Consider the following 24992-nt stretch of genomic DNA (forward strand, 5'->3'; position numbering starts at 1 on the left):
AACGTCTCCTATTTATATTTCCACAGAAAGCAGGGCACATCCAAACACATTACCACTTTACCACTGCTCGGGCTATCAACTTAGCTCATAGCATACACATTCCAGAACTTCTCAACAACAGACAAAAAGTGCACCAAGTAGCAGAAACTCCTCAATGCCAAACTTTCAGCATGAGCAAGGACCAGCAACAGAAACAACAGAAGAGATGGGAGTAGCGGGCACGAAGCATACCAGCTACTGAAAGTGCTAGCAGGAGATATTAGAGACACAGAGAAACTGTTCTTCAGGGTCGAGCCTTACTTGCACGTTTTGCTGTTTTGCTGACATTCAAAGTTGTCAAACAGGCACTCCGGGGTGTTGCAGAACTCATCACACTGTCCATTGAAAAGCATCCAGCAGCGCAATGAAGAGGAGCAGTTGGCCCAAGGATCTTCTCCTGTCAGGGAGCAGTCGCCTCCATCCCACTGGCAGGCGTGGGTGTTACAGTCTTCATCGCAATGGTGATCTCTTGCTCTTTCTGCACAATGGGAATCCAAACATCCTCGGGGCTCTGGGCTGAACGTTATGGGCTGTTCACACTGGCTGCCCTGGGTGTGAGCAGGGCACTGGCAGTAATAGTAAGGAGGCTGAGGATGAGGGTGGCAGCTTCCACCGTTCTGGCAAGGGCCACTGGCACAACCCAGGTTTGTCTGGCACTCCTCTCCCCCAGACTGTTTGGGGCAATAGCACCGTGGACCAGAAGATGTCTGGATGCACTTCTCCCCCTTCTTGCATTTCACTTGTCCACAAGTACTGTGGCTGCTAAACTCACATTTTGCTCCAGAGTAACCCTACAGGGGAAAAAAAAAAAAAAAAAAAAAGGCAAAACAACCAGGCTCACAAACTTATTCTTCAATGTTCTGAGGGTTGGAAGCAAGGTGTCACATGCAAACTGTTTCTCCCCTCTCTAGCCTCATTGCAGGAGACATGATTTTTCTGGAACTAGAAACTTACAAGGTTCTATTAAATTTTGAAATGAAATTAGAGCCACGAACAAGGGGAATCCTGCAGTAAGCACAGGGAACACATGACAGCAAAAAACTGTTGAAATGTAATGCTAGGTTTAAGACAGAAAAGCCAGTTATCCTGCCTCAAGAGCAGAACTGTTTGGGGTAACAATAGGCAGTATCACTCTCTGAGGGCACCTGGAAGCCCTGGGTTTCCCAGCTGAGTAGACAAACTAAAGGACATGAGCAAAGAGTGTCCAAGGACACAACTTTACAAGTAGTACAGAAAAGATAACCTTCGCCTACAGTGGAGCAGTGAAACTAATGAGACTGCACCAGAGAACTCTAGAGCTGAGGCAGGCAGTTCAGGTTGAGCGTATGGTGCTTACCGGAGGACACTGGCAGATGAACCCGTCCGGCATATTGCTGGCAACAGCACAGGTACCTCCGTTCTGACAAGGCTTCCGGGGACACACGTCTATTACACTCTCACAGTGACGACCTGAGATGTAGACACACGGGGAGAAGAGAGCAGAAAATGTGAATGTGTGTGTGCACATCAAAAAGCCAATGCTCCAATGAACAGCCAACCAGCCAAACAGTCCAGCAAGCCTGTCCCCTCAGCAGAGGCAGGGCACACCTCTCCAGATCATGCATGCTCTCTAAGTAGCTGCCTAAGGAGCTGTAGAGGAAGGCAAAGCCCTAGAAGCCACAGAGGGTATTTTGAGAGAGTCCACTTTGTCTGCTTCCTCAAGAATATGTGCAACCCAGCATGAAGACAGAATTTGCCTGTCACCCCCCGCAAGTCATCCAGGCACAGAGGCTGAAGGTGCTACGCCACATTGATTTCTGGGTTCCTAAGACTTCTTTACTTTTTGGGAGATGGTCAATAAGTCCAAAGGCAAATCACACACTGACCATGAACGAAAAACCCTCAGGACTCGATGCAACACGAGTGAACAGGATAAGCAAGTGGACTGATCAGCTAGACAGCGAGGTCCTACTGCACTGAGTGGCACTTGCAACAGCTCCCAGAGTCCAACTCTGACATCAGACTTTAAAAAGATGAGGATGACCTAAGCATCACTCTGACCCCTTAGGAAACATGAATAGAAGTCTCCACATATTTGCAGCCAAGACTGAGTGCTCGCAGACGGGGCAGGATGGCTCATGGAGTTCTGGCACCCTCTCAGTCACAAACCACAGCAAAGCCACCCTGTCCCCTCCCAGGCAGAAGCATCAATGTGGAACGCAGAGAAGACAAACAGTTAGAGGAAGAAGCATGCTCCACCTCTGTGCCTAACATTTCTAGACAGATTTCATGTCTGGGACACAGCAGCAATCCCTGCTCCTCTGAGGGTGCAGCAGGTCTGCACTCCCCACACCGCAAGTTCCACCAATCCCTCCATGAGAGCCAAAAGCAACATGAGATGTAATTCATTAAAACAAGCTCAGCAGACGGGCTTAAATATAAACTGATGATCTGCATCAGTGTCTCAGTAGCTAGCCCAGCTCTTCCTCTCTCATATGTCACCCTTTTAGGAACTTACTTCGTCAGTCTAGGTAATGTATTCAAGAACTGTTACGTGAATACTGAAGATATATGTCTGTGATTTCTTTGCATCTGACAATCATAAACTCAGTGGAAAAATCACAGCATCTTTCAGTCTTAAGGAAAAAAAAAAGGCAAAAACTATGGGTAAAGCATGCAGAGAATGTCACTGGTAAGCAAGGAAAGCGAAAGGTTTTAACAGTGGAAAACTGAATACATAAGAAGTTAAACTGACACTGAAACTGTAAAGCTGAAAGTTAAGACACATCTGGAGACTATTAGCTGAAACTTAGGCCCCGTGGGAGGCAGAAAGCAGAATAGCAGCAATACTAACAAAGGAGAGATCTAGAGAGAGTGAGACATAAGTTTGCAGTGTGAAATTCTTGCAAAGTTGTGATTCAAAGTTGGACTGTGGAAGGATCACATCACTAAGATAGGAATGTGTAGACTGTCTATGCATACAGTATTCCATTCTGACCACATCACCAATGTAAGGAAGAATGGGAGTGAGGAGTAGAAAAAGACACTGATTTATAGAGAAAATTAATATGCTGCTTTGCAAAAGGAAAAGCCATGGGGAGACTGACATGTGAACGGTTACACTTCCAATATTAGAAATGTGAGATCATGAAGGACAGAAAAGTATCACAGAAAAAATAAACCTGGCAACCGAGTGCCTAGAAGATTCCTTTGAGACAGCCCTAGAAGCCAAATTTCTCAGAAGGTTTAAAAGAAAGATTGGTCTAAAAAACTGAGACATGGTGTAGGGAAACAATCAGATATTGGGAAGTGACTAGACAGCATTACTGCCAGAAAGGACCATTTTTCAAGATCCTACTCTGAAACTGGAAGCATGTTTACAACTACTCACCAGTAAAAGCACTACGACAGATGCATGTATAATCATTTATCAGCTGAACACAGTCCAGACTTCCACGAGGGTTACAAGGATTAGAGAGGCATTCATTGATATCTCCCTCGCATCGCTCGCCTGCAAAGCCTGGCAGACAAAGGCAGCTGTAGCCTCCAATCTGGTCGATGCACTGTCCCCCGTTAAAGCAGCGGGGTACTCCTGACTCTGACACACAGTCATCGACGTTCTCCTCACAGAAACGGCCTGTCAAGACAGCAAAAAGCAACCGTTTGAGGATATAGTGTCATGGCCTCATTTCCTACACTGCCCATCAAGTTTTAAGACCAGGCCCCACACAGTCCCAGATGTAAACAGGTAAAGGTCCCAGTTTAATGCAATCCACACCCTGCGCAGCCAGCCAGCCTCAGATCAGACCTCGGGAGCATGTGGTTTAGACCCAGCCTGTTCTCAATGGTAAGTCAGACTGGTATTTAGCAGCTTTCATGCTTGACTTAATTTAAGGGTGTAATTAAAAACAGAAAACCAAAACTGAACCGAAGAAGATGCACTCAATTTAGCCCTGCGACTGAACATCGCCAGAGAGCCATGCGCTGCCCCTGAAAGGCTCTGAGCTTCCCACCATTCATTTAACTTGGCAAAGAGCATCTGTGGCGACATCGTAAAAACATGCAACAACAAACCAACAGGAAAGCAGCTGTGATAAAACCCAGATTCCTGGCCAGCATGCCATTCCTGCAGATAGACTTCTGGGGACCTACACTAAACTCCTAACACTGGTTCAGGATGGCAGTTTCTCCCATCTCTTTGCAGGGTTCCCTTTCGAGAGATGATAAGTATATAAATATTTTTAAATTCCTTTCATTTTAAAAAAAGTTGTCTAAGCCAAAAATTAATTCATCTCAACAAATAAAGACTGAAGAATTACAAGCAATATATTCAGAACCTCTCAAAGGAGGATGGGTGCTTTAGCTCAACACAGAAATTCTGGCAATGCTGAAATTGGCACATAAATACATATTTTGACATATAGACATAAGAAGCAACTTTTTTTTTTTTTTAAATCGGAGGACCAAATTAAGAACAATACATGAAGAATTGCTAACACAATGATTTACAAACACTAATCCAGACTAGGGACATGTGCTGACAGCCACACTGAAGTGAATGAACTGGTAATATGTACATGCAGGAGTAAATATTTTATAATTTTACTTAAATTTACTTTATCAACCAAGAATTCAGTTCTGTCTGACACACATCTGGAGATTTTGCCTACATTGAGATGACACGCTTCAGAAAGAAAGTTCAGAGGAATATAAAACCTTTAACTGAATGGAGAAATAAACTTAATAAAAAACATCAAATGAAAAAGCATTCCCTGATGGGTTAAAATGTGCAATCCTGAATATTTTCAAAAGTAGAAGTCAGGGACCTCAGGTCAGATATAACAGGGAAATGGAAGGTTGGGTTTCAAGAAACATGACATTAGACAGGCTGTGGAATCACATTTACTGAAAACCACCATTATGTAACTGTAGACTTTTGGGGTTTTTTTTAAACGTATTTAATAAAAGAGCTCAAATTTGCTGAAATAGTTTAAGCTAGCCTAGAGGCACTGAACTTCTTTTCCACAAAAGATTCCAGGATAGAGGACAAAGCAAGTAAACAAGTAAAGGACACTGGAATTTATGAAAGAACTATGCAAGTTTTCTGTGTATTTCATAGCATCTTCACCAAAAAGAAACCTTGGATTTACTATAAGAAAACCGATACAGTTGGGAAAGACCTTAATGGTAATCTAGTCCATCTCCATTCCCAAAGATGGATCATACATTCCCAGATGACACTGTCTTGACCTATTCCTTTAAAAGAAAAGAAACAAAAAAAGCAGTATTTATTTTTAAAGAGAAAATATGTATCTCCAGGGATTCACTGCACTTTGGGAACATTCTTGAAAGAAAATAATGCATTCCCTTTAGACTCTGCGTCATGAAACCAGCAGTACGAAGGAAAATTCACTCTTGTAACATTAACTTAATTGCTGAGCTTCATACCCCGAGTTCCTGGTGGACAGGAGCACTTGAAATGATTGACGAGGTCTATGCATGTTCCTCCATTCTGGCAGGGCTGGAACTGGCATTCGTCCACTTCATATTCGCAGTTGACACCCTGGTATCCAGGTACACACTGCCAGTATAAAAATAAGTGTGAATAATCTTCTTCTAACAGATACATTGGTAGACATCTGAGGAAGGCTAACCCAGATAAAACAAACCCTCGAAGGGACAGCTTGTGACTGCCTTTGTAGCCACACAACCTCAAGTGATTTCAATGGCTGCTCAACCAGTCAGCTTAAGCCCACAACTTGAGCGTGTGACTACTTAACAGCACACTGCGCGTTTGAATTTGAGTGACTTTATCCCTGCAAAATACAGCCATCTGATCATGACATCCTTTAGCACTGACACCAGCTTCGTAGTTTTGACTTAAGGTTTATGTAAAACTCATCCTCTCCTGGGCATGAGCTTCCAAGGTGTTATACCATTCTGAAAAGCTCAGAAAGGATGATATGCCATTACCTCATGGTTTGCACTGCTCTCTGCATCAGCCGTAGCAAACAGAGAGCAGTGGAAGGTATTTCCAACTCTAAGAAGCAATGGATATTTTGCCCATCCAACAGGCAGAATACAACATTCCTCTAATGTATTCTACATATACTTTAATAAAAACCACACCTCGAGCAAAAAAAAAAATCTTTCAAGATAAGAACTCTGTCTCCAAAGAGGCAGGGAATTCAAATGCCCATCAACCACACCTCCTTACGATCACACTTTAATTCAGTTTTAAAAAGCCCCTCAGGAGCCCTGCTTCTGTCACAGCTAAATCAAAAATCCCTCCCAAGTGCAGGTTGCTTTTATCCCCTTCTTTGAAGCCACTGTACCACATGCACATGTTTTTGATTTATTCCGATTCCTTTGCACTACAATGTTCTAAGCATTTAGACCTCTTTCTACTCAACCATGCGTGTTACCTCGCACTGGTATCCACCCAGGTGGTCCCGGCAGGTCGCACCGTTCTGGCAGGGGCTGGAGTCACATTCATCCAGCTGCACCTCGCAGTAACTGCCCGTGTAGCCCACCTGGCACTGGCAGTGGTGTGTCTTCCCAACGTTGAAGCAACGACCAGAGTGCTGGCACAACTGGTCCACCGAGACTCCTAAAACAGAGTTAAATAAAGTAAGCAAACACGTAAAATGTACTTGCCGCCAGTGTCAGTAGCTCAGCCAGGAACGAGTACGGCTAGACCCAACGAATTGAAAAGTTGAAACTCCAAAATTGAAGAGTTAGTCTTTAAATTACAGTGGATCAGAAACAAAACTGGCTTCCAAATAAAGTCACTGCTCCATCCCTTTTGGATCACCAGCATCAACACTGGCACAACATATTTGTATTGCTCTATTATTTTACCCCCGGCTGGTGAATACACATCTGAAGTACAGCTGTCATGGTAGAAAGGTTCAATGTTTGCACCTAGCATGTCTCCCAAAGTATGGGAGCTTGACAGGCTTCTCCTTTGATGCTCAATCTGCATGTTCGGATTTCCTGGACTGAAAATGGCATGACACTGCCCATCAGCCTGAGCTACAAGCCATCTTCCAGGAAGAAATACATCTAAAAGATTTGCATTTTGAGTGTATATCATTTGAAGCAGGAAATTACTACTTTGAGGGGCCATGGTATTACCTATATAGCTAAAGAGCACACTATTCTCTGTGAGAAGACTTACAAAGATCATGAATTACAAAATGTCTTTCTTGTACAAGGACAACATGTCTTAAACCTGGCCTGCCTGGGATTTAGCAAAAAGGCATAAATCGCTGAAGTATTTTTCAAAAAGGTAGTCCTTGAAAAACAGTATTACTGAAACTCTGAGACTTCAGAAAATATTTAATTCTTGTTTCTAATATTTTTATGGTAGAAGCTAGCTTCTTAGGTCAAGGAGAATCAAGAAAGCCTTGTCTCCCAAATACAACCTTGCAGAGAGTTTTTTAGCTTAGAAGTAATCATGACTGACCACTTAGAGATGAAGTTCTCTGGGATCTTCAATGCATGCTGCATTCACAGGTGTATTGGGAAAGGAGGTGCAAACAAATGATGCACAGGAAAATGTTTTCAGCTAAATCACAGAGGATGCTTATTTACCCCTTTGTGAAGCTGCCACTTGACATGAGACATTGGGCACATCGCAGTAAGCACCAGTCCAGCCAGGGGGACAGACACATCGAGTCTGGGCTCCAGTCTGGACACACGTGCCTTTATTCTTACAGGGAGACTTGCTGCACAGATCCATAAGTGCCTGGAGAGAGAAAACAAAAAAAAAAAAAAAACAAAACAAAACTAAACCCACAACGTAATATATGGTGAGCACAGCAGGAAACACTACTCAGAGCGCAAGTTCAAGAAGCAAAGAAAGGAAGCTCTGCAAAACTGGTTCCATGTGGTGCTAGAAAGAAAGGGACAGCACTTCCCAAGTCTAAGCCACTTGCTTCTCTAACAGTCTCGAGCTCATATGCCCAGAAAAGTGCAAACATACAGAGAAATAAACCCCCAATGGCAGCATCGTTTCAAGAGTAAGCTGATCCTGACACCTTACTATGCAGAGGGATCTTTGTCTGGCTGGGTTTGAGAAAATCCAGTTTTATCTCAGACTAGGTTTCTAGTTCCACATAAAAAGGCTTCCAGCTATCAACAGTAACATGTGCCCTTTTTCAAAACCCACCTTCTCTTCACAACTTTTTGAGGATGACAGATGTGTTCTGTATTTTGATTTTTGCTTTTTGTCATCAGCTCACCATACCTGCTTTTGGCCCCACTTGCTCTAGTGTGGTCTCTCTGAGTTTTCCTGTCTCCCAAGATTCAACTGAAACCCCACAATTCTTCTGTGAACTGAAGATGGGCCAAAGTATGCTGCTTTTCTTGATTCATTATATAAACAGTTTCCAAACAAAGAGACTAAAATGCAGTAAATCATCATATGAAAGTGGAGTGAGGACTCAAAATAACTCTGACCTAATAAACCAGCCACTAACCATCATTTCCTTTTTGAGCACTTAATCTTCAAAGTAATACAGCTATTTGATTGATTTCAAGCTGACTTGAGGGAAGGATGAGGTTTTAAAAGCAAGTAGTACTGAATTTTGTCTGTAAAATGCAATTTCAATTCCGGAAAGTTCTGCTTTTCAGATGCAAACTGTCTCCTCACAAAGATTAAAGCAGAAAAATACGTGCTTTCACAGTCAACCAAAAAGAAACTTGGAATTAAGTTTTATCACATGTAGTTGAGCGGGAAGAAGAAAAACATCAAGCCTCTTGGTTCTGTATTTGTAACGAGTAGCCGTTTTACATGCAAATTCTATAACTTATGAATCATTGTCTGATTTTGTGCTGCTTATTTAGCGTTGCTAATTAGGTCAAGCCAGTTTACCACTAAGACAAGAACTACAGTGTAGCTGTAATCTATAATCTCTCCAATACAGCTTTGAGTAATACTTATAAACTTAGAATTTTCCGATTCCTTGTATAAAATGAGTAACACATTATCATCAGCTTTCTCCGAACATAAAGCAGACTTTCTGAGCATCCACAACATTCACTCTGGGGACAGGGACATTAATCTTTTTCTCAAGTAAAAACAAAGCAAACCTAACAGAGGAGGAACTACTGAACTTCACAGTACTTTATGATCACACTCAATGCTAATCCTCCCAATGAGGTTTAAGTGGTGTGCCCAGAATGCATAATTAGGGTAGCAGAGGGGTTGTTTTTTTATATCACTTCATTACTTTGCATTCACTTCCTCCATTAGCAATACCTAGAAGCAGACCTGACAATTTATTGTCTAGCAACAAACTTCTGGAAAAGCACCTCCCCCACTGCCACAAAAATGCTGCTGCTAACAGCCGCTGCTTTACAAAGACACATTGGCACAAAAGACAGTTGCAAAATTCTTACAAAATTTTAGTGCTGTCCAGTAGGTTAAGAAATTCACAGATTATTTTTTTTTAATGGCAGCACTCAGACTGCTTATAGAAGAAGCCAATATAGTGTTCACTATTCCAAACCTAGAAATAGTCTCAAATCTATTTTGCTGTTTTAGTAAGTACAAAAAGAAAAATCTTTTATTGGAAAAGTTAAATCAACATTCTGTTCCCACTGTGATATGCCAAGTTTAAAGCTTTTAGCAGGTACTAGTCAGACATTTATAGCACGGGTTTGAAGCTCCTGTGCTCAACTGTGAAAAACTGTAAACTGCCTGGACTTAAGTTCAGTAAGGCCGGGGCTTTTTTGTGAGATTGTGAACTGAACAATCACATCAGTTACTGCCTCAAAACATTTTCTGGCCTCTTACAGAAAAAAATAAATCTACAATCAACCTGGAATAACTGCACCTCCCTGTTAGAAAAACCAACCAACCAACAAAATCCAAAATGTTAAATCAAGGTCCTGCTAATCAGACTGATATTCTGCTTTTTCTTTTGTGTTTGTTTAGCATTTTTTTAAACACAGTACTCTGCCTTCAACCAGGACAATTTAATGCTTCGAATGAAATGCAGCCATTTTCAAAGCTAACAGCTGTTTTTCATTTTAGAAGAAAACTGATCTAGAAAGTTCTGATGACACCTGTCCTCATAAATAACCAGGCATTTTTCTCCTCTTTGCAAACTGACAGTTCTGATTTCCAGAGTTTTGAACAGGGGCACCTGCTCTGTTAGACAGAGGCGCTGGACTTGTTTTTCCCAGGATGAAGGGGCCAAGCACCTCTTACCAGAACTGAAGGAACAAGAGCTCTGCCACATCTGGTACCTCACGTTTAACCCCATTGCTTCTGCTGTTGGAAAGTTCAAACAACAGGGCAAGAGAACGTCACCCACCTGACAGTTCTTCCCAGTATAACCCAAAGGACATAGACATCGGTATGTGCCCAGGCTGTCCACGCAAGAGCCTTTGTTCAAGCACGGGTGGGAATCGCACTCATTAATTTCCGTGAGGCAGAAGGGTCCCGTAAAGCCCAGTGGACACTGGCAGGTGAAGGAATTGATCCCGTCCACACAAGTGCCTCCATTGAAACAGGAGCTGCGAGAGGGAGAACAATCGTGAGCTGAGGCAAAATGCAATTAGCTCCCAGTCAAAACAGCACGTAAACATTACTGAAATGAGGGAAAACCAGATTACAGGATCTTCTGACCACTGGTGAGTTCCTGCTAAAGAAGTATAAATCAGATAACAGCTATTCCAGGGGACTCCAGCTCACTGTCTTTTACCTTGGCAGACAAAGAAAGTAAAGCAGGGTTTCAATGAGTCATTAGTGATGGAGGTAACTTATTTAATGAAATCTCAGCTTCAACGTGACCACAAACAGCACTGTTCCAGGTAGGCATGTGTCTTTCTCAAGCAGATAAATTTTAAACAAATTTTATTACAAATTACAATTGTACTACAAATTATGAGAAACAAAACAATTTGCCTTTTTATTTAAAGCTTCAAAGGAGTCACAGGCATGTTTTCTCAAGGAAAAAGTTTGTATAACATGCAAAACATAAGCATGTTCTTCATTGAAATTATGTGAAAGTATTGGTATTGCTAAATTCCTTCCTCCTCTTCTCATGAGAACCGTAAGTCCTTGATTTGTAAGACTAGTCATACATGTCCTGGCAGAAATCAGATCAAAGGAGCTATCCCCCGCCCCCCAGCCTTCTGATCACAAGAAATTCTGCCAGATTAGGTGTCCCATGGACAATCGACTGGGAAAGTCAGGAGAAGTAATGCCTCATGCCAAGTTGACTCCTTTATCCTGCTAAAGGAAGGTCTGCTCCTCTGAAAATAGCCCTAGATCAGACTCAAGATAATCAGTTTGATAAAGCACACAAACCAAATTCATGCCTGTTATCTGTTTTGTGCCCTGTCAAAGGGAACTTCCATGGGAGAAGCCACTGACTCATCTCCCCGAACCTCCAGTGCAAGTTTCAAGTATCTAAAAATTCTGACTGTGATTATGGTAGAGATGTCAACATAAACCTATTTATCAGAAACGTTCCTTTGCCTTGTGGGCTGAATTCTGATTCACAGGGAGCAGAAACTGCTGTTTACATTCAAGGCAAAAGAAGGAAGAGGAGACAGTGGAACTGTCAATCACCGGGCACATTTCACTGAAATCAGGCACCCATCTCCAAAAGAAGATGCCACTCTCTCATAGGCGGCTTCTCACACAAGACAAGGAAGAATTATTTGAACCAAATTCAAATTAGCCAACCACCACAGCACTCTTAAGTACAGCTCAGTAAATTTTGGTTGAGAGGTGTGACTGGTTTAGCTTGGCAGAGCGTTGAAAATTGCTACCTCCTTCATTCATACTTGCAAGACTGGTTTCTGTCCTGACCGATAAGGAAAACAAAACCAGGATGAACCTCAAGGAAGAACCAGGCCATTCTGCTTAAACACCCAACCTACTTCACTTGATTAAACAACTGTTGTGCAAATTTAACACACCCTCATCAGCAACAAAATCCTGTTCTTAGGCAAAAGATGTTAAAATACTTCCTCCCCAACAAATGCAATTTCATAAAATATCTTTCTGTGCAGAAAATCATAGAATAATTTCAGTTTGAAACGCAAAATACTACCAAGAGCTTTACCTTTAGCCACCTTTGTTTCTTGTGACTAGACTGGAACATACAGCTTAAATTTAATTTTTTTTTTTAACCATTGCAGGCCTTATTAGAAATTGCTTCCATTTGAGAATTTGAGGTTACTTACATCAGTTCTAATTAAGCTTAAAATAAATATGCAGGCAGATGATGGATACACAGGGTTAACTCTCGAAGAGCTTCTAAAGCTACCAAGTGAACCAATTATACAAGAACCAGCTTTTGTGCATTTTAAATCTGTTCTACACCTCCCCCTTAGAAAGACCTCAGGTTTTATATCAGCACTGCTAAATTCCAACCAATCTGTGAGCATTAAAAAGATCTCTGCTGATTAAACCTTTCCAGTACAGAATCTGTGGATTTAGTGCTCCTCCTGGTTGTTTCTTCGTATTATTTGTAGTCCATAACTCAACTTAGGGTTAATTGAATTTTCCTGCCTTTTTGAGAGTTGCATTGCTTCCATTTTGGCAGCTTTTGTGTTTCTCAACGCAGTAAATGTTCACAACCAGTTACTTCCCCTCCTTATATGATAATGGTCTTATAAAAATATAAATAATTTATGTTTTAACAAGCATCTGTTTCTGCCTTAACAGTTGTTAAACACTCTCATATTCCTCCTGTAATGGAACTAAGCTTCTAACTAGAAGGCCAGCTTTGACAGGCAATTGCCTTTCAGCTGGTACCCTGCACAGGGCACGCAGTTTTTCCACGCATGAATCACAAGCATGTCTCAGTGATAACCGGCAGATAACTGGCAGGAAAACAGATCCTCATTGTTACAAACTGCTTCTGTGTAGGACCGGCTTCAAGCCGTGAGCACCCATTGTGTGGCTTGTTGGGGCAGCAGTGAAGTTCTCACCTCTCAGTGCATTCATCGATGTTGTTCTCGCAGTTGGTTCCCTCAAAGCCAGGCTGGCACTTGCAGGTGTAGCTGTTGACATAGTGGGTGCAAGTGCCCCCATTCCTGCACGGGTCACTCAGACACTCGTTGGTATCTGTTTGACATTTATCTCCATGAAATCCAGGTAGGCAGATGCATGAGAAGGAGTTTATCCCGTCCACACATGAAGCTCCGTTTTGGCAGGGGTCTAAGACAGACACATTACAGTAAGCATTAAAATGAGAAGTAGTCAAAGGCCAGGCCTAGAGTAATAGTTTTGGGGAAAAAAAAGTATCATGCAGCCCAGTGTGCCAGACTACCGACAAATTTTTCTGAGCCACTTAATGGAATATAGATGCAAAGCATTATCAATAATAAATTCACAAGAAGATGCAGATCAAGACCAAGCTTCAGGGCCTAGAGGTTCCTCTGCTGGGATTTGTTCAGCCAAAACCAATAAAAGCAGGCCCAAAGTCTCTTGGTTTAAAATTCAAACTCTGCTTTTTAAATAAACGCCTACTGAGAAAGACAATAGAAGCAGCACAGCAACCGTTTCTTCTTCCTTATCAAGCCTGGTTCATACGAGAACTCAGACCATTCTTTCTTTTCCCAAACACTCCTCAACACACAAAAGAACTTGTGTGCTTCATTTTAAGCATGAAAGTAGTCTAGTCAAATCACATACGTATGTGTAAATTAGTATGCATATATATACACATATGAGCACTTATGAGTTAATAAGCACTTAGCATTTTTCCCCAGTATCAAAGGCTGACCGGTGAAAGGCTGGCAGAAAAGCTCACAGATTCATAGACAAACTTGGCTTTGTCTCACCTCTGTGTTTCTCGACTGTTTGGTTTTTGATCTTTTTTTTTTTTAATCCCTACCATGATCTTGCTACTTGGGTATCACCATTTTTTGGTCTGAGCCACCCTACTACTGTATTCCCTCTACTTTCACAAGCACCAATCTGCCTGACAGAGCTCTGCCTTTCAGTCTTTTCCTCCTGCTTTGCTCCTTCCACTTTTGGATTTAACACACACATTCCTCTGTCAGACCCTGCCTCTAAAGCCAGTTTCCCTTTCTACTCTGCATCCCTTAGGGCAAGTGCCAATGTATATGAAGGCAGGGAGGGAAACTCGGAGCGGGGAGGAAAAGGGGAAACGGGAAGAAGGATGAAAAAAAAAGGTTATGGAGCAAGGATTTTTGATCTATGACAATCTTTAAACACTACTAAAATACAAATTTTAAAATGTAAATAGATTCCATAAAAAATCTGCAGTTCAGTATAGGTACAAGATAATTCTGTTGACTGGTGAACTAAGAAAACAGATGTGAAAGGTAATTAAAGCTCATTTATCGACTGAAAAATATGCTCACATGATAAAAAATTGTGTTATAAGAGACACACCTGCATCCATTTAAAGGTCATCTGACTACCGCAGAGAAAAAGCACATTCAAAGTGAGAGCCCTGGCAGCTATAAAATGTTGCGTCTGTGGCAGCCAGCCATTTATGATCGAAGCCAAAACCTGTGCATTAATTTTATGTGCCGCACATTTACTGACAGAAGAAGAAGACTCGAGTATCAACTTTTCAATAAGTTCTTGTCTTTGGAGGGTTTGTTTGCTTCATAGATTAAAGACATTTGGCTCAAGCCATGGAAGGTTTTTGTTATGCTAAATGAAATCAGCTGTAGCAGTAATTTCAAATTCTTCTTCAACCTCACGGGTGTGCTGCCTAGCAGACAACACAAGATGCATCCCACAGCTCTCAGAATGCTTAGGAACAGAGATCTCCCAGCTGTTCAAGAGATGAACACTTTAAAAATATTTTTCTCTTCAGATACCCACAAAAACTAATAGGACAGGCAATAATTTTGTTGGCTTCAGCAAGCAAAGCTCTGGGTCAATGCACCAACGTGACAGTTTTCATACGGTACCTGTTTGCCCAGAGAGAGGCAATGGAAAGCTCAGGCTGAGCAGATGCCCTACAAGTTTTTTCAGCAGTACTGCTCTGGGGTCTCCCACGGTAACTTTTGCTAACAGACTTGTTTGGATCCTTCTCTATAGCAGTCACAAATCAAATTTTTTTCCAATGCAAAACAAGTCTTTAAATTAATACCTGAAGTCTTTAAGGCTTTGGTTTGTTTTTAGGCTATTCTAATAAAAAAATAGAGGTTTGGCTTGTTGTAGTGGGTTTTGTTTGCTTTCAAAGAGATAGAATTTAAAAAAAAATGACATCATTGTGAACTCCTCCAAGGTTTGATACAGCACTTTTCAAGTAGTAATAGGTAAATTTTAAAATACATGACAATTCTCAGGAGATTTTATCAGAGGATGACACAAAATATCACCAGCAAGAAAAGTAAGTTACTTTGTACTTGGTTTCCCTTATAAACAGTAGTGTCAAAGGCATGAAATTAACATTTGTTTTCTGGTAATTTAAGCAATTTCAGTACTCAGCAGTGCACAGGCTATCCTCCTGCAACTGATACCTATTCTGGAAGAGAGAGCCTCCTGTTGCTTAACTTGCTTTCAAATACAGATTAACTGGAACAGCAACAGGACCCTCTCCTTCCAGAACACTAACGTCAGACAGAGACGTTTCAGGAACCCCAGATTCCTATCACACCTCAGTCAAGCTTAATGTTGAAATACAGGTAAGCCCTGCAGCGTCACTTTAACTTGGTGTATTAAAATTTCAGGCAAATACAGTTCTTAATTTAACAGTGCTCTCTATTAAAGTGTGGACACACTATGGACCTTTTCAAGTAAGAATCTGGGAACGACTCATGCTATCAGTTCGAACACTGTGGTCCACCTTTAACTGCTGAATGAGATTGACTTTGACTGCCTGGAACATGCGAGTCTTACAACGCTGAGGTTTGTTTTTTTTTTTTTTTTGGTAAGATATTATAAAATAATTTTTGGTATCTGTTAAACAGCAGTCATCGGTAGCAGAGCAAAATATTTCTAGGAAAAACTGGAAAACACAGAACAATCTGCTGATACTCACTTGAAAGGCAGTCATCGATGTTACTGTCACAGTCTCCTCCAGTGAAGCCTGGCCGACACTCACACAGGTAACTGCCTTGAATATTATGGCACAGGGCGTGATTTTTGCAGGGTTTTGAGAGACATTCATCAATATCCACAGTACATCTCTCCCCTGAAACATGGAGAGTCCAGAAGTAAGACCCCTCATAAGGCAATGGTCACAAGGCTTCATGCCAACACTACTCAACGCTAAATCACAGTACGTTCCCTATCCACCTTACCTTCCCAGCCAGGGGCACACTGGCATGTGTAGCCTTCAGAGTCAGGAGATTCTTGGCAAATTCCTGAGTTCTCACAAGGATCAGGTGAACAAGGAGCAACCACTATCTGGCAGTTCACACCTGGAGAGTAGAAAGGGGAAAAAAACCAGGACAGTACGCCGCTAAGAGCTTGGTGCTTCTTGGAAGAACAAATAAAGAGACTGTAACTTGCATGATTATCCTACACAGCAGGGGACAGCATTTCCATATTTGAAAAATCTCAGTAGCAGGAAAAGGAGATCAGAGCACTCGTCCATGGGCTCAGTGGGTACAAGCAGACAGCAGACACGGTAATCCTGAGTTTAACATGCCTTCAATTCCCAGTGCATTTATATATCTCAGTCTAACTTTCTTACAAAGAAAATTAAGCTGAGCTGCCACCAGGACATTTCTTAATGAGTCCAAACAAGGCTTAGGTATGGTCTTACTAAGTATTCTGCTACTGTATCATGTCCACATGAAATGACTCTAATCTCACTTCATCACCTCTCTTGATTCCTATTTCCATGAAGTTTAATGAAAAGATTAAAATGGCAATAAGGGTGCGATAAAGAGGAAAGGAAAAAGAGAAGAAAAACTTCTCTCTGAATTTTCACCTTTGAATCCTTTCCTACAGGTACATCTATATCCATTCAACAGATCCTCACAAGTTCCTCCGTTCTGGCATGGGTTTGATTTACATTCATTCTCTTCTGTGGAACAGTAATCTCCTACCCAGCCTGCATCGCAGACACACTTGTACCTTTAAAAGCAAAAACAGCAGTAAGTTTAGAGCACTCTGCAATAACTCCTCTACCAATTTCTCCTGCAGATTAGTTGCGGAGAGAAAACCAGAATCTATTTACAACAGATTGCTTACCCCAGCTATATAGTTTTGAAATTACTGAAAATAAACCCTCCTTTAAAATCACACTTCCCTCCATTACACTTTTCACAAAGTGCTCAGTCAACCAGCAATATGTTTCTGCTTTGATAAGAACATTTCAACAGATTTAAACAAAGACAGAAAAAAAAAAAAGATTAAAAAACAGTGGAGGGGAACAATAGGTTCCAAAGACAACGAGACTGATTTAATACAAAGTAGTGGTTACAAATGAAAACAGCTGGCTGGGAGCAGGAGCAATCTTCTCCATCATGTTTCAAAATGTGAAGCAGAGCAGCACTCCACCCCGGTGACGTAGAACCTAGGGCTGGGTGAATCACCCTGGACTCAGGCCACACAACACACACTGACCTCCTTCCCTACCATGCAAACAAGACTGATTTTATCTGGCACTGACTGTAAGGTGCACATGGGCATAAATACGAATGCAGGTGACAGATGATAGACAAGATGAACCAAAACATTTGTTTCCCAAGCTTACATGAAGGCTGAATTAGCAGTAAAGTCCGCCTTCCTGCCAGCTCCAGGAAAATGCTGAATCCTGCCCCAGAGCTGCCCGCAGCAGTAAATCACTTCCTTGCCCAAGTGCTGACAACCCTTTTCAGGACACGGCACACATCTGGAGGCACTGCTGTTCCACGTACAGTTGGGAAGCTTCACAAACACAAGCCCTACCTTCCCAAACCTGCTGACTCCACGGGCCCCACGCTCCCAGACTTACCACTACCAAACAGAGGTCTGATTCAGGGCTCCTGTAATTGGCGTTTGCCCTTCCTGGATGGGATGATTCAGAAGCAACTGCTGCCACCAAAAGAACCAGAAAGAGCTTTCCTTTTTTCTCTCAGGCATGCAACAATGCGGCCAAAGCTGACAAAAATCTATCTCTGAGTGTCAAAACTTGCCTGTTCCTTAATATGGAGTATTTGGGTAGTAAGAACAGCACTAGCCAATAGAGACAGTCTCCATGCTCAACGTTTGAGAGTCTGAGGGAATAAACAGCTGCTGTTCCCCAAAGATTAACTTGGAACAATTTCTTTATTTTAATTGTATTCTCTCAATTCATTTGAATTGCCAAATGCTCCCTTTTCATGTTGACGATCCACTCTGTGCTACAGGCCCATGCAAAGACAGCAAAGAATACAATGCAGGATGGAAAAACCTATGTTGAAACTGCACAGACTGCAGCTGGTGACTAAAGGTTTACACCTTACTGTGATTAGGTCATGGCAGTAAATAAGTCTGGATCCTAATCTGAGAAATTGGAGAAAAATCAGAAACCTCAGGTCAAGATGAAATTTTGGGTAAAGCCAAAAAAAAGGGTATAGAAGACAGCAGGTAAGTTTACTGTGACAATAAGTACTTACCCACTAGCAATATGTGTGCAGTTGCCATGCACGCAGGGATTACTAAGACAGCCGTCTGCCTGCGACTGACAGCGAGGATGATGGTAACCTTCAGGACACACACACCGAAAGCTGTTGACTTCATTTATACATGTCCCACCATTATGACAGGGGTTGGATGTGCATTCATCAATGTCCACATTGCAACGTGGGCCTAGAAAAAAAACAAAACCAAACACCCACACAATGTACTATGTAGTATTTCTTATAAGAACATTTGCTTTGCATGTCTGCAAGAACATACATTGAGCCACAACTCAGCAAAGCCAATTCAGTGTCAGGCTCTTGCATGCCTCCATGCTTTAACTGAAGTCAAGAGAAGCATTTTTGAAAGATGCAGCACTTTCTGTGCCTGAAAAACAGCACTTCCACTCAACAAGTATTTACAAACCAGTCAACAATCTCAACAGAATTCCATTAAAAATCACTGGTTAATATTCATTAGAAAGGCAAAAACCAAAATCACTCAACTGTATCATGCTTGGAACAAACCTCTTGAGCTCCACTTGTCATAGCCCTGATCTTCTGCTTTGAAAGTACCTACCCTTTGAACAACCAATAGTGCCATACTGTCTGCAGTAAATACAGTTCTTGTGGTTTATTGCGCAAAAGGGACTCTAAAAACACCGTTTCCTGTTTTGCCTGCCTCTGATTACGACTGCAAGATCGCTGAAGTAGTGACCATAAGATCTTGTGAGGCTGGAAAGCTAAACAAAGTGAACGTTGCAGTAAGTTGAAAGTATTTTTAACATAAGGAAAGGACAGAGTAATGAGACTCCATGCAAGCAAGCTCTTTAAATACTGGAATACAACAATTCATTGTATTACTGAATTATTTTAACAGCGTAACAGTAAGAAGTCCAGTAGGATAACAAATACAGTGTGCCAGCAACAAAGAATACTGAAAGGCAAGAGTGATCAGGATCGTGCCTCTTCTTCTTCTGGGGGCTAAAGGGTGCCCCCACACCAGATCCAAAGGAAGGAAGTAGCATCAGAAGTTTAGAAAGATGCCAAGAAAAAAACCACAAGACACATGAAGCCTCTAAGTGCTATTTCTAATGCATTTCAGATCAATTCTAATTAGAATCATTCAGTAATAAACAGTAACAAACGTGATGAGAAAACTGTTATAAACAGTACCAACTGCCTTATGACAAGTATTTTATGAGCACATTACCCTACATGGCTCAAAACATATGAAGTCTATTATAATCAGTGTTGAGATGTGCTTTAGTCATCAGAAATTGTCCTGATGTGGACCTACAGTTCTAAGCATGGATCCAAAAGTGCCCAAAAGCTGCTTTTTTCAGCTCTACTTTAACTGTATTTGACAAGTCAGATCACACTATGACACAGATGTTATTTGGTTGGAGGATTGAGGGTAGAGAGCAGCTCATTAGAACACCGAGTTAATGCTTTGCTTTCACAGACAGAGAAATACTGCTCATGGTCAAAGCCCAAGGTACTGCCTAATCAAATAACTCTCTATATTGTCCACAATATCTCTGTCCCTGGAAAAAGCTGTAAATAATAAACCGAAGTCACATGGGTTTATTTGTTATAAACCCAAGACCCATGAACTGGACATAATTACCTAACAAGAACAGCATTTCACAGCACAGATTAAGCCATTTTTCTGCTTGGTAGAACTTGTTGTAATGTAAGACACTGAGATTCAAAGATTAGAAGGATTTACTGAGATACTAACTGAATCCCTTGCAGTCAGTATGCAAAGAACAGCCTCCTTAGCTGGCCGGATAACTATCTTCAAAACAACTCAAAGCTATTGGGTAGCTGACTTTACCTGTAAATCCAGGTTTGCAAGCACAATTGTAGCGATTAATGCCATCAATACAGTCCCCGTGAATGCATGGGTTACTTGCACAGTCATCAAAATTGTTTTCACAGTTCACTCCTGCAAAAATAAAGTTAAAAGAATAATGGGGGCAAATCTCACAAAGAAGATGACAAAACTATTTCCCAGTAATAGCCAAATCAAGAATCCCACCTGCTTTGAAGTTACAAGTACACTGATGCAACTTAAACGGGTGATGATGCAGAAGCACTGCAACACCAAGAAATGCCACCTGAATCACTGGATTCTGACTAAATATGACTCCGAACTTGTACTAAATGTTTAAACAAAAGAATAAACAATTTTGAATACCATGTCTTGTTTTTTTTAATCTCCTGCATACTTGAATTTTGGGCATAAAGAGGAAGTAAATTCTTCCAAGGCCAGTTACAGCACCAGCAGGGGTTCGGCAATCCACACAAACACAGGAAAATTCAGCAAGGAAAAGCTTATCTCTGTATGCAAATGTAGGACACACGAGAAACATTAAAATGCTTGTATTCTGTTAGAGTCCAATCCTTCTGCTTGTGCTGCACATACCTGAAGTGCCCAGCAAGCAGTTGCACTGGTAGCCGTTCACCAAATCGATGCAGCGTCCCTGATGGAGGCAAGGATTGCTGTGGCATTCGTCTATCTGCTCACTGCATATGGCACCCATGTAGCCAGGATTGCATATACACGTGTACGAATCGATTCCATCTTGACATTCCCCATGGTGGCAAGGATCAGGATCACAGTTGTTGATATTCTCCTCACACAGGAGGCCAGTAAAACCTACAGGAAAATGATGAACAAAAGTAATTAAGACGTTAACTGGTACAATGCTGCAGTGACTATAATGCAAACACAGAAAGAATCATGTTAAGAATCAGCAAAGTGGCAGACAGCACAAAGAATAACTGGGCATCTCAACTGCTGCCGATTTTCCAGCCCTGGAAAACAAGACTCTTCCACTGCTCACAGTGTTACAGAACAATATCTTGCATGGAGGATCCTGGCATTGGAAGCAGGTACCTTCAGTTTATTCCGAACAGTAGCAATGAGAGGAAACACGTAAATCTCTGTGAGAAATATTTACTCCAATCAGTATAAACTATCTGAAGGCACTCTCCTGTCATTACTTCCTCTACACAATACTGGGGGGGTTGACTTTTTTAGTATGAGAAATTACTGCAAAGATGCTGCAGGAACCTTCCCAAGGGAACTTCCTTGGTTCACATCAAAGCTTCTGCAGCTCTGCTTATTAAAAAGTCTCTTGCCCCTCTCATTGGGAAACTGTTCAGTAACTCCAAGCAAGCACCAACTGCATATTTATGAAAGACTGCATGCAATCTCTTTAGTTAGGAGCAATGAAACAAGCAGCAATTTGGCCTGTTTCATTCTGCTTCAGCTGGGAAACATCCTGCGCAACAGAGAAGGACAGAATCTACTCACCAAAATGGCTAAAACAACAGTTCAGGAAGCTAAGAGTGGCAAACAATTCCCTCAAGAGCCCTGTTTTGTGTGATGGAGCAGAGCTATATGGAACAGGGACAATTTTAAATAAATGGTTTTCAGAGATGACGTTTTGGAGCAACAGCTCACGCTGCCTTCCAGCAGCTGGAGATTAGGAAGGTAGAACTTCAAATTTCAAACACCATCGGGAGACTGACACAAACCAAGCTGCAGGGAATTTCAACAGCTGAAGAGTGATTCTCACCTGAGTATTATAAGTAGATAACAGGCTCCCCATTTTTCATACAGGTTTGTGGTTATTTCTCTGGTCAAACATACCAGGTGACGGCTAACATTTCCAAGTTCTGCGAACGTATGCATGGATGAATGGGTGTGGAAGGAGGTGGGGAGGGGGAAGGGAAGCCAGTTAGAAAGATGGATATAAAAAGATGTTAGGAGAGGAAGAGAAACCGATAAGAGGACGAACAGTGGTAAAAATGAAAAAAAAAAAGGATAAGGGCAAAGAAAGGAGGAAAGGCCTAAGACAACTCAAGAAAAGAAAAGCCATGATCTACCACTGGGAAGGAGAAGTGGAATAATGCCAGAAGGGAAAGAAAAGACAAAAAGCAAGCAGTAAATAGAGCTATCTGTACAGCACTTGGCCAAACATTTTGCAGTTTTCACTCACTTTGGCAGCTGGCGATTACCATTCAGGGAACACATATCACTCATAACACAAGATTAATAGAGCAAGAACATACTCAAACATTATTTTCCAGTAACTGACCTGCCCCAATGATGAATTCCACATTTCAGTCTTACAGAAGGCTGTCAATATTAAATATAATACTTAGCATACATTAGTTAAAAAATCATTACCCCGTCTCTTATTGTAGCTCAACTGAACCACTTCAAGATCAGATATATTTTTTGATCTCTTAAGTGAACATACCTTACTGAGATATGATTTCCATCTTTGCAGACAAGAGTTAGAGTAGAAAAGAAACACTTGAATATAGAACATAATCCCTCAGACAGGACAGAAAAAAAGCCCTTCTCCCATTTTCAGGCAAAGTACTAACCAAAGATTTTACTAAGAGCTGCTGCTTCAGTAACACACATTTGGTTGCTTTCAGCCTTCTCCTTGAAAACGGTCTATACATCATGTTCCTTCATAGAAGCAGTAGTCTTTTCGCATCTGGGGAACCTGGGATTTCTGTACTGAGCTGGTTCCAACAGTTTAGTGCCCAAATTCAGAACATGCTTTTCATGCTGCAGGTCTCCATGTTGTCTTCCGCTACATGATTCAAAACCCTCCCAGACCTGATAAGCGCTGCACTCTCAGTGAATAAAAGCAATCAGACCACACACCAGCTTCAGAAAGACCTAAGAGAGTTTCAGGCACACTCTGGGGAAGAGGGAGAGAGTGTGTGTGAAAAGGCTGGGGAGAAATTTTTAAGCTAATCTCTGTTATATTCTGTACGGTGCATAATAAATTAGTTAAGTTGAATCTACCTTAACAATTTGATTATTGGAATGATTCAAAATGAGAACAATTGCACACAAGTCTAGCCAACCTAACAGCACATTTCTGGGACAAAGGCAGCTCCAGGAATTGTTCAGCCTCTTCCCCAATGGAAGAGCTAAAGCAAATGTATTCCATGTTTGGTCAGTTTGAACCTGCATCACAAGCAATACATCAGGCACCATTAACTGAAAGCAACCAAAAGTCATTCCTTACTGAGAATTAGAGTGGGAACTGCCTATACCCTCTTATTTGACCAGATGTAAAAATTAAGATAAAATATATCTACATCACTCCTAGAGGGCTGAAGATAAGAAAATCCTATAATTAAACCTGAGAGTTATGAATGTGTAATTAACCAAGCAGTAAAGGAATTCAGTGCATTCAAAAAAACCACCTCAGTTTCATCCACAGCTCTGTCAAAACTCCTGTATGACACCTGACAAACTTGAACTACGTTCTGGCAGGCAGATAGCGTGTGGTACTTATTCCAGTGCACACAACTTTTACTGCATTTCAGTCTTCCACTTTTGACATAATATAGCCCGACGCAACAGAAATCAGAATACATAGTAGAACCGCTCTATCCATTTCTTATTCTTCAACTGTATACTATATAATCTGACTTGGAAGAAAGCAAGCTAAGTTACAGATAAAAGGCCTCACACTGCTGTTTTTCCACTCATGGATTCCATAGTCGATACAGAAGAAGTTGTCACCGTCTGGGAAGCAAGAGATGGGGCTGACAGGGGAGGCCAGAACTCCCATCAGCTGTGAACTTGCTGTCCCAAGCAAAAGGCTATCTCTGCACTTAAATGCTATTCTCTGCTGCAAAGGAGTAGACAAAGCTTTGCAACAAACAAGCAGTATTTCAGAAAGAGAAAGAATGTTGGCACATCTTTGATCACCCCTTTATGTATTTAGGTTACATGTGATGTCCAGCCCTGGGGGCTCTGAACACGAGACTAACCTGTGGCGCACTGGCACTCGTAGCCATTGGGATGATCGATACATTTCGCTCCATTGAGACACGGTGTGCTGGAGCAGTCATCTATATCAATCTGACACACAGCACCACTGAATCCTGAAAGGCAGACACAACGTGAAAATCCAGAAGTAATTCTGAAGCAGCTGCACTGTCAGGAATTAGTTATTAGCAAATCCTTAAAAACACCCAAATATAAGCTCAGTAAATCTAAAGTCAATTTCATCACTAAGCGCACACAAACATGCCACACCCTTAGTGGAATGGCTCCTCATCCAAACCACCAGCCAGAGCAGAGTTTCTATCTTCCAGGTCAAAGGAGCCTCAGCTGGAAAACTGAGATGGCCAAGTCCAACAAAATGAAGCAGACGGAGCACATGTGGTGTCCGCCACTGGACAGTATGCCTGCATATAAAACTGACAGGCCACCAATAAAAACTATCAAGTAACCACAATAAGTAACTTCAAATGAAACAATAATGTGTACATCACTAGAGCCTTCAGACTAGAATGACTACAGCACTGTGGAATGTGGTACAATACAGCACTGTAGCTTTCGATACACTCCTTGCAATAGTTAAACTCTCAGCGGG

The 24992-nt window shown here is 41.6% G+C and overlaps 1 protein-coding gene across 3 annotated transcripts in view; it reads right to left on the reverse strand.

Moving 5' to 3' along the window:
• NOTCH2 (notch receptor 2) overlaps positions 1–24992 on the reverse strand; it is an 86241-nt gene that overhangs the window by 14614 nt on the left and 46635 nt on the right. The window contains exons 10-24 of one of the 3 annotated variants that reach the window (XM_065842487.2): positions 24385–24498; positions 20996–21229; positions 20405–20515; positions 18562–18754; positions 16911–17056; positions 16276–16395; positions 16014–16166; positions 12976–13204; positions 10344–10545; positions 7615–7768; positions 6444–6628; positions 5467–5599; positions 3410–3655; positions 1376–1488; positions 301–830 (exon numbers count right to left, since the gene is read on the reverse strand). In XM_065842487.2, coding sequence (XP_065698559.2) covers positions 301–830; positions 1376–1488; positions 3410–3655; positions 5467–5599; positions 6444–6628; positions 7615–7768; positions 10344–10545; positions 12976–13204; positions 16014–16166; positions 16276–16395; positions 16911–17056; positions 18562–18754; positions 20405–20515; positions 20996–21229; positions 24385–24498 — 2863 coding nt within the window. Of the gene's footprint in view, positions 1–300; positions 831–1375; positions 1489–3409; positions 3656–5466; positions 5600–6443; positions 6629–7614; positions 7769–10343; positions 10546–12975; positions 13205–16013; positions 16167–16275; positions 16396–16910; positions 17057–18561; positions 18755–19144; positions 19308–20404; positions 20516–20995; positions 21230–22154; positions 22467–24384; positions 24499–24992 lie in introns of those variants that run through there. The other 2 variants (XM_071810266.1, XR_011739737.1) reach the window with 2 other exon arrangements.

The sequence above is a fragment of the Patagioenas fasciata genome, chromosome 6, assembly GCF_037038585.1.
Source record: "Patagioenas fasciata isolate bPatFas1 chromosome 6, bPatFas1.hap1, whole genome shotgun sequence".
In the NCBI taxonomy this organism is placed as follows: domain Eukaryota; kingdom Metazoa; phylum Chordata; class Aves; order Columbiformes; family Columbidae; genus Patagioenas; species Patagioenas fasciata.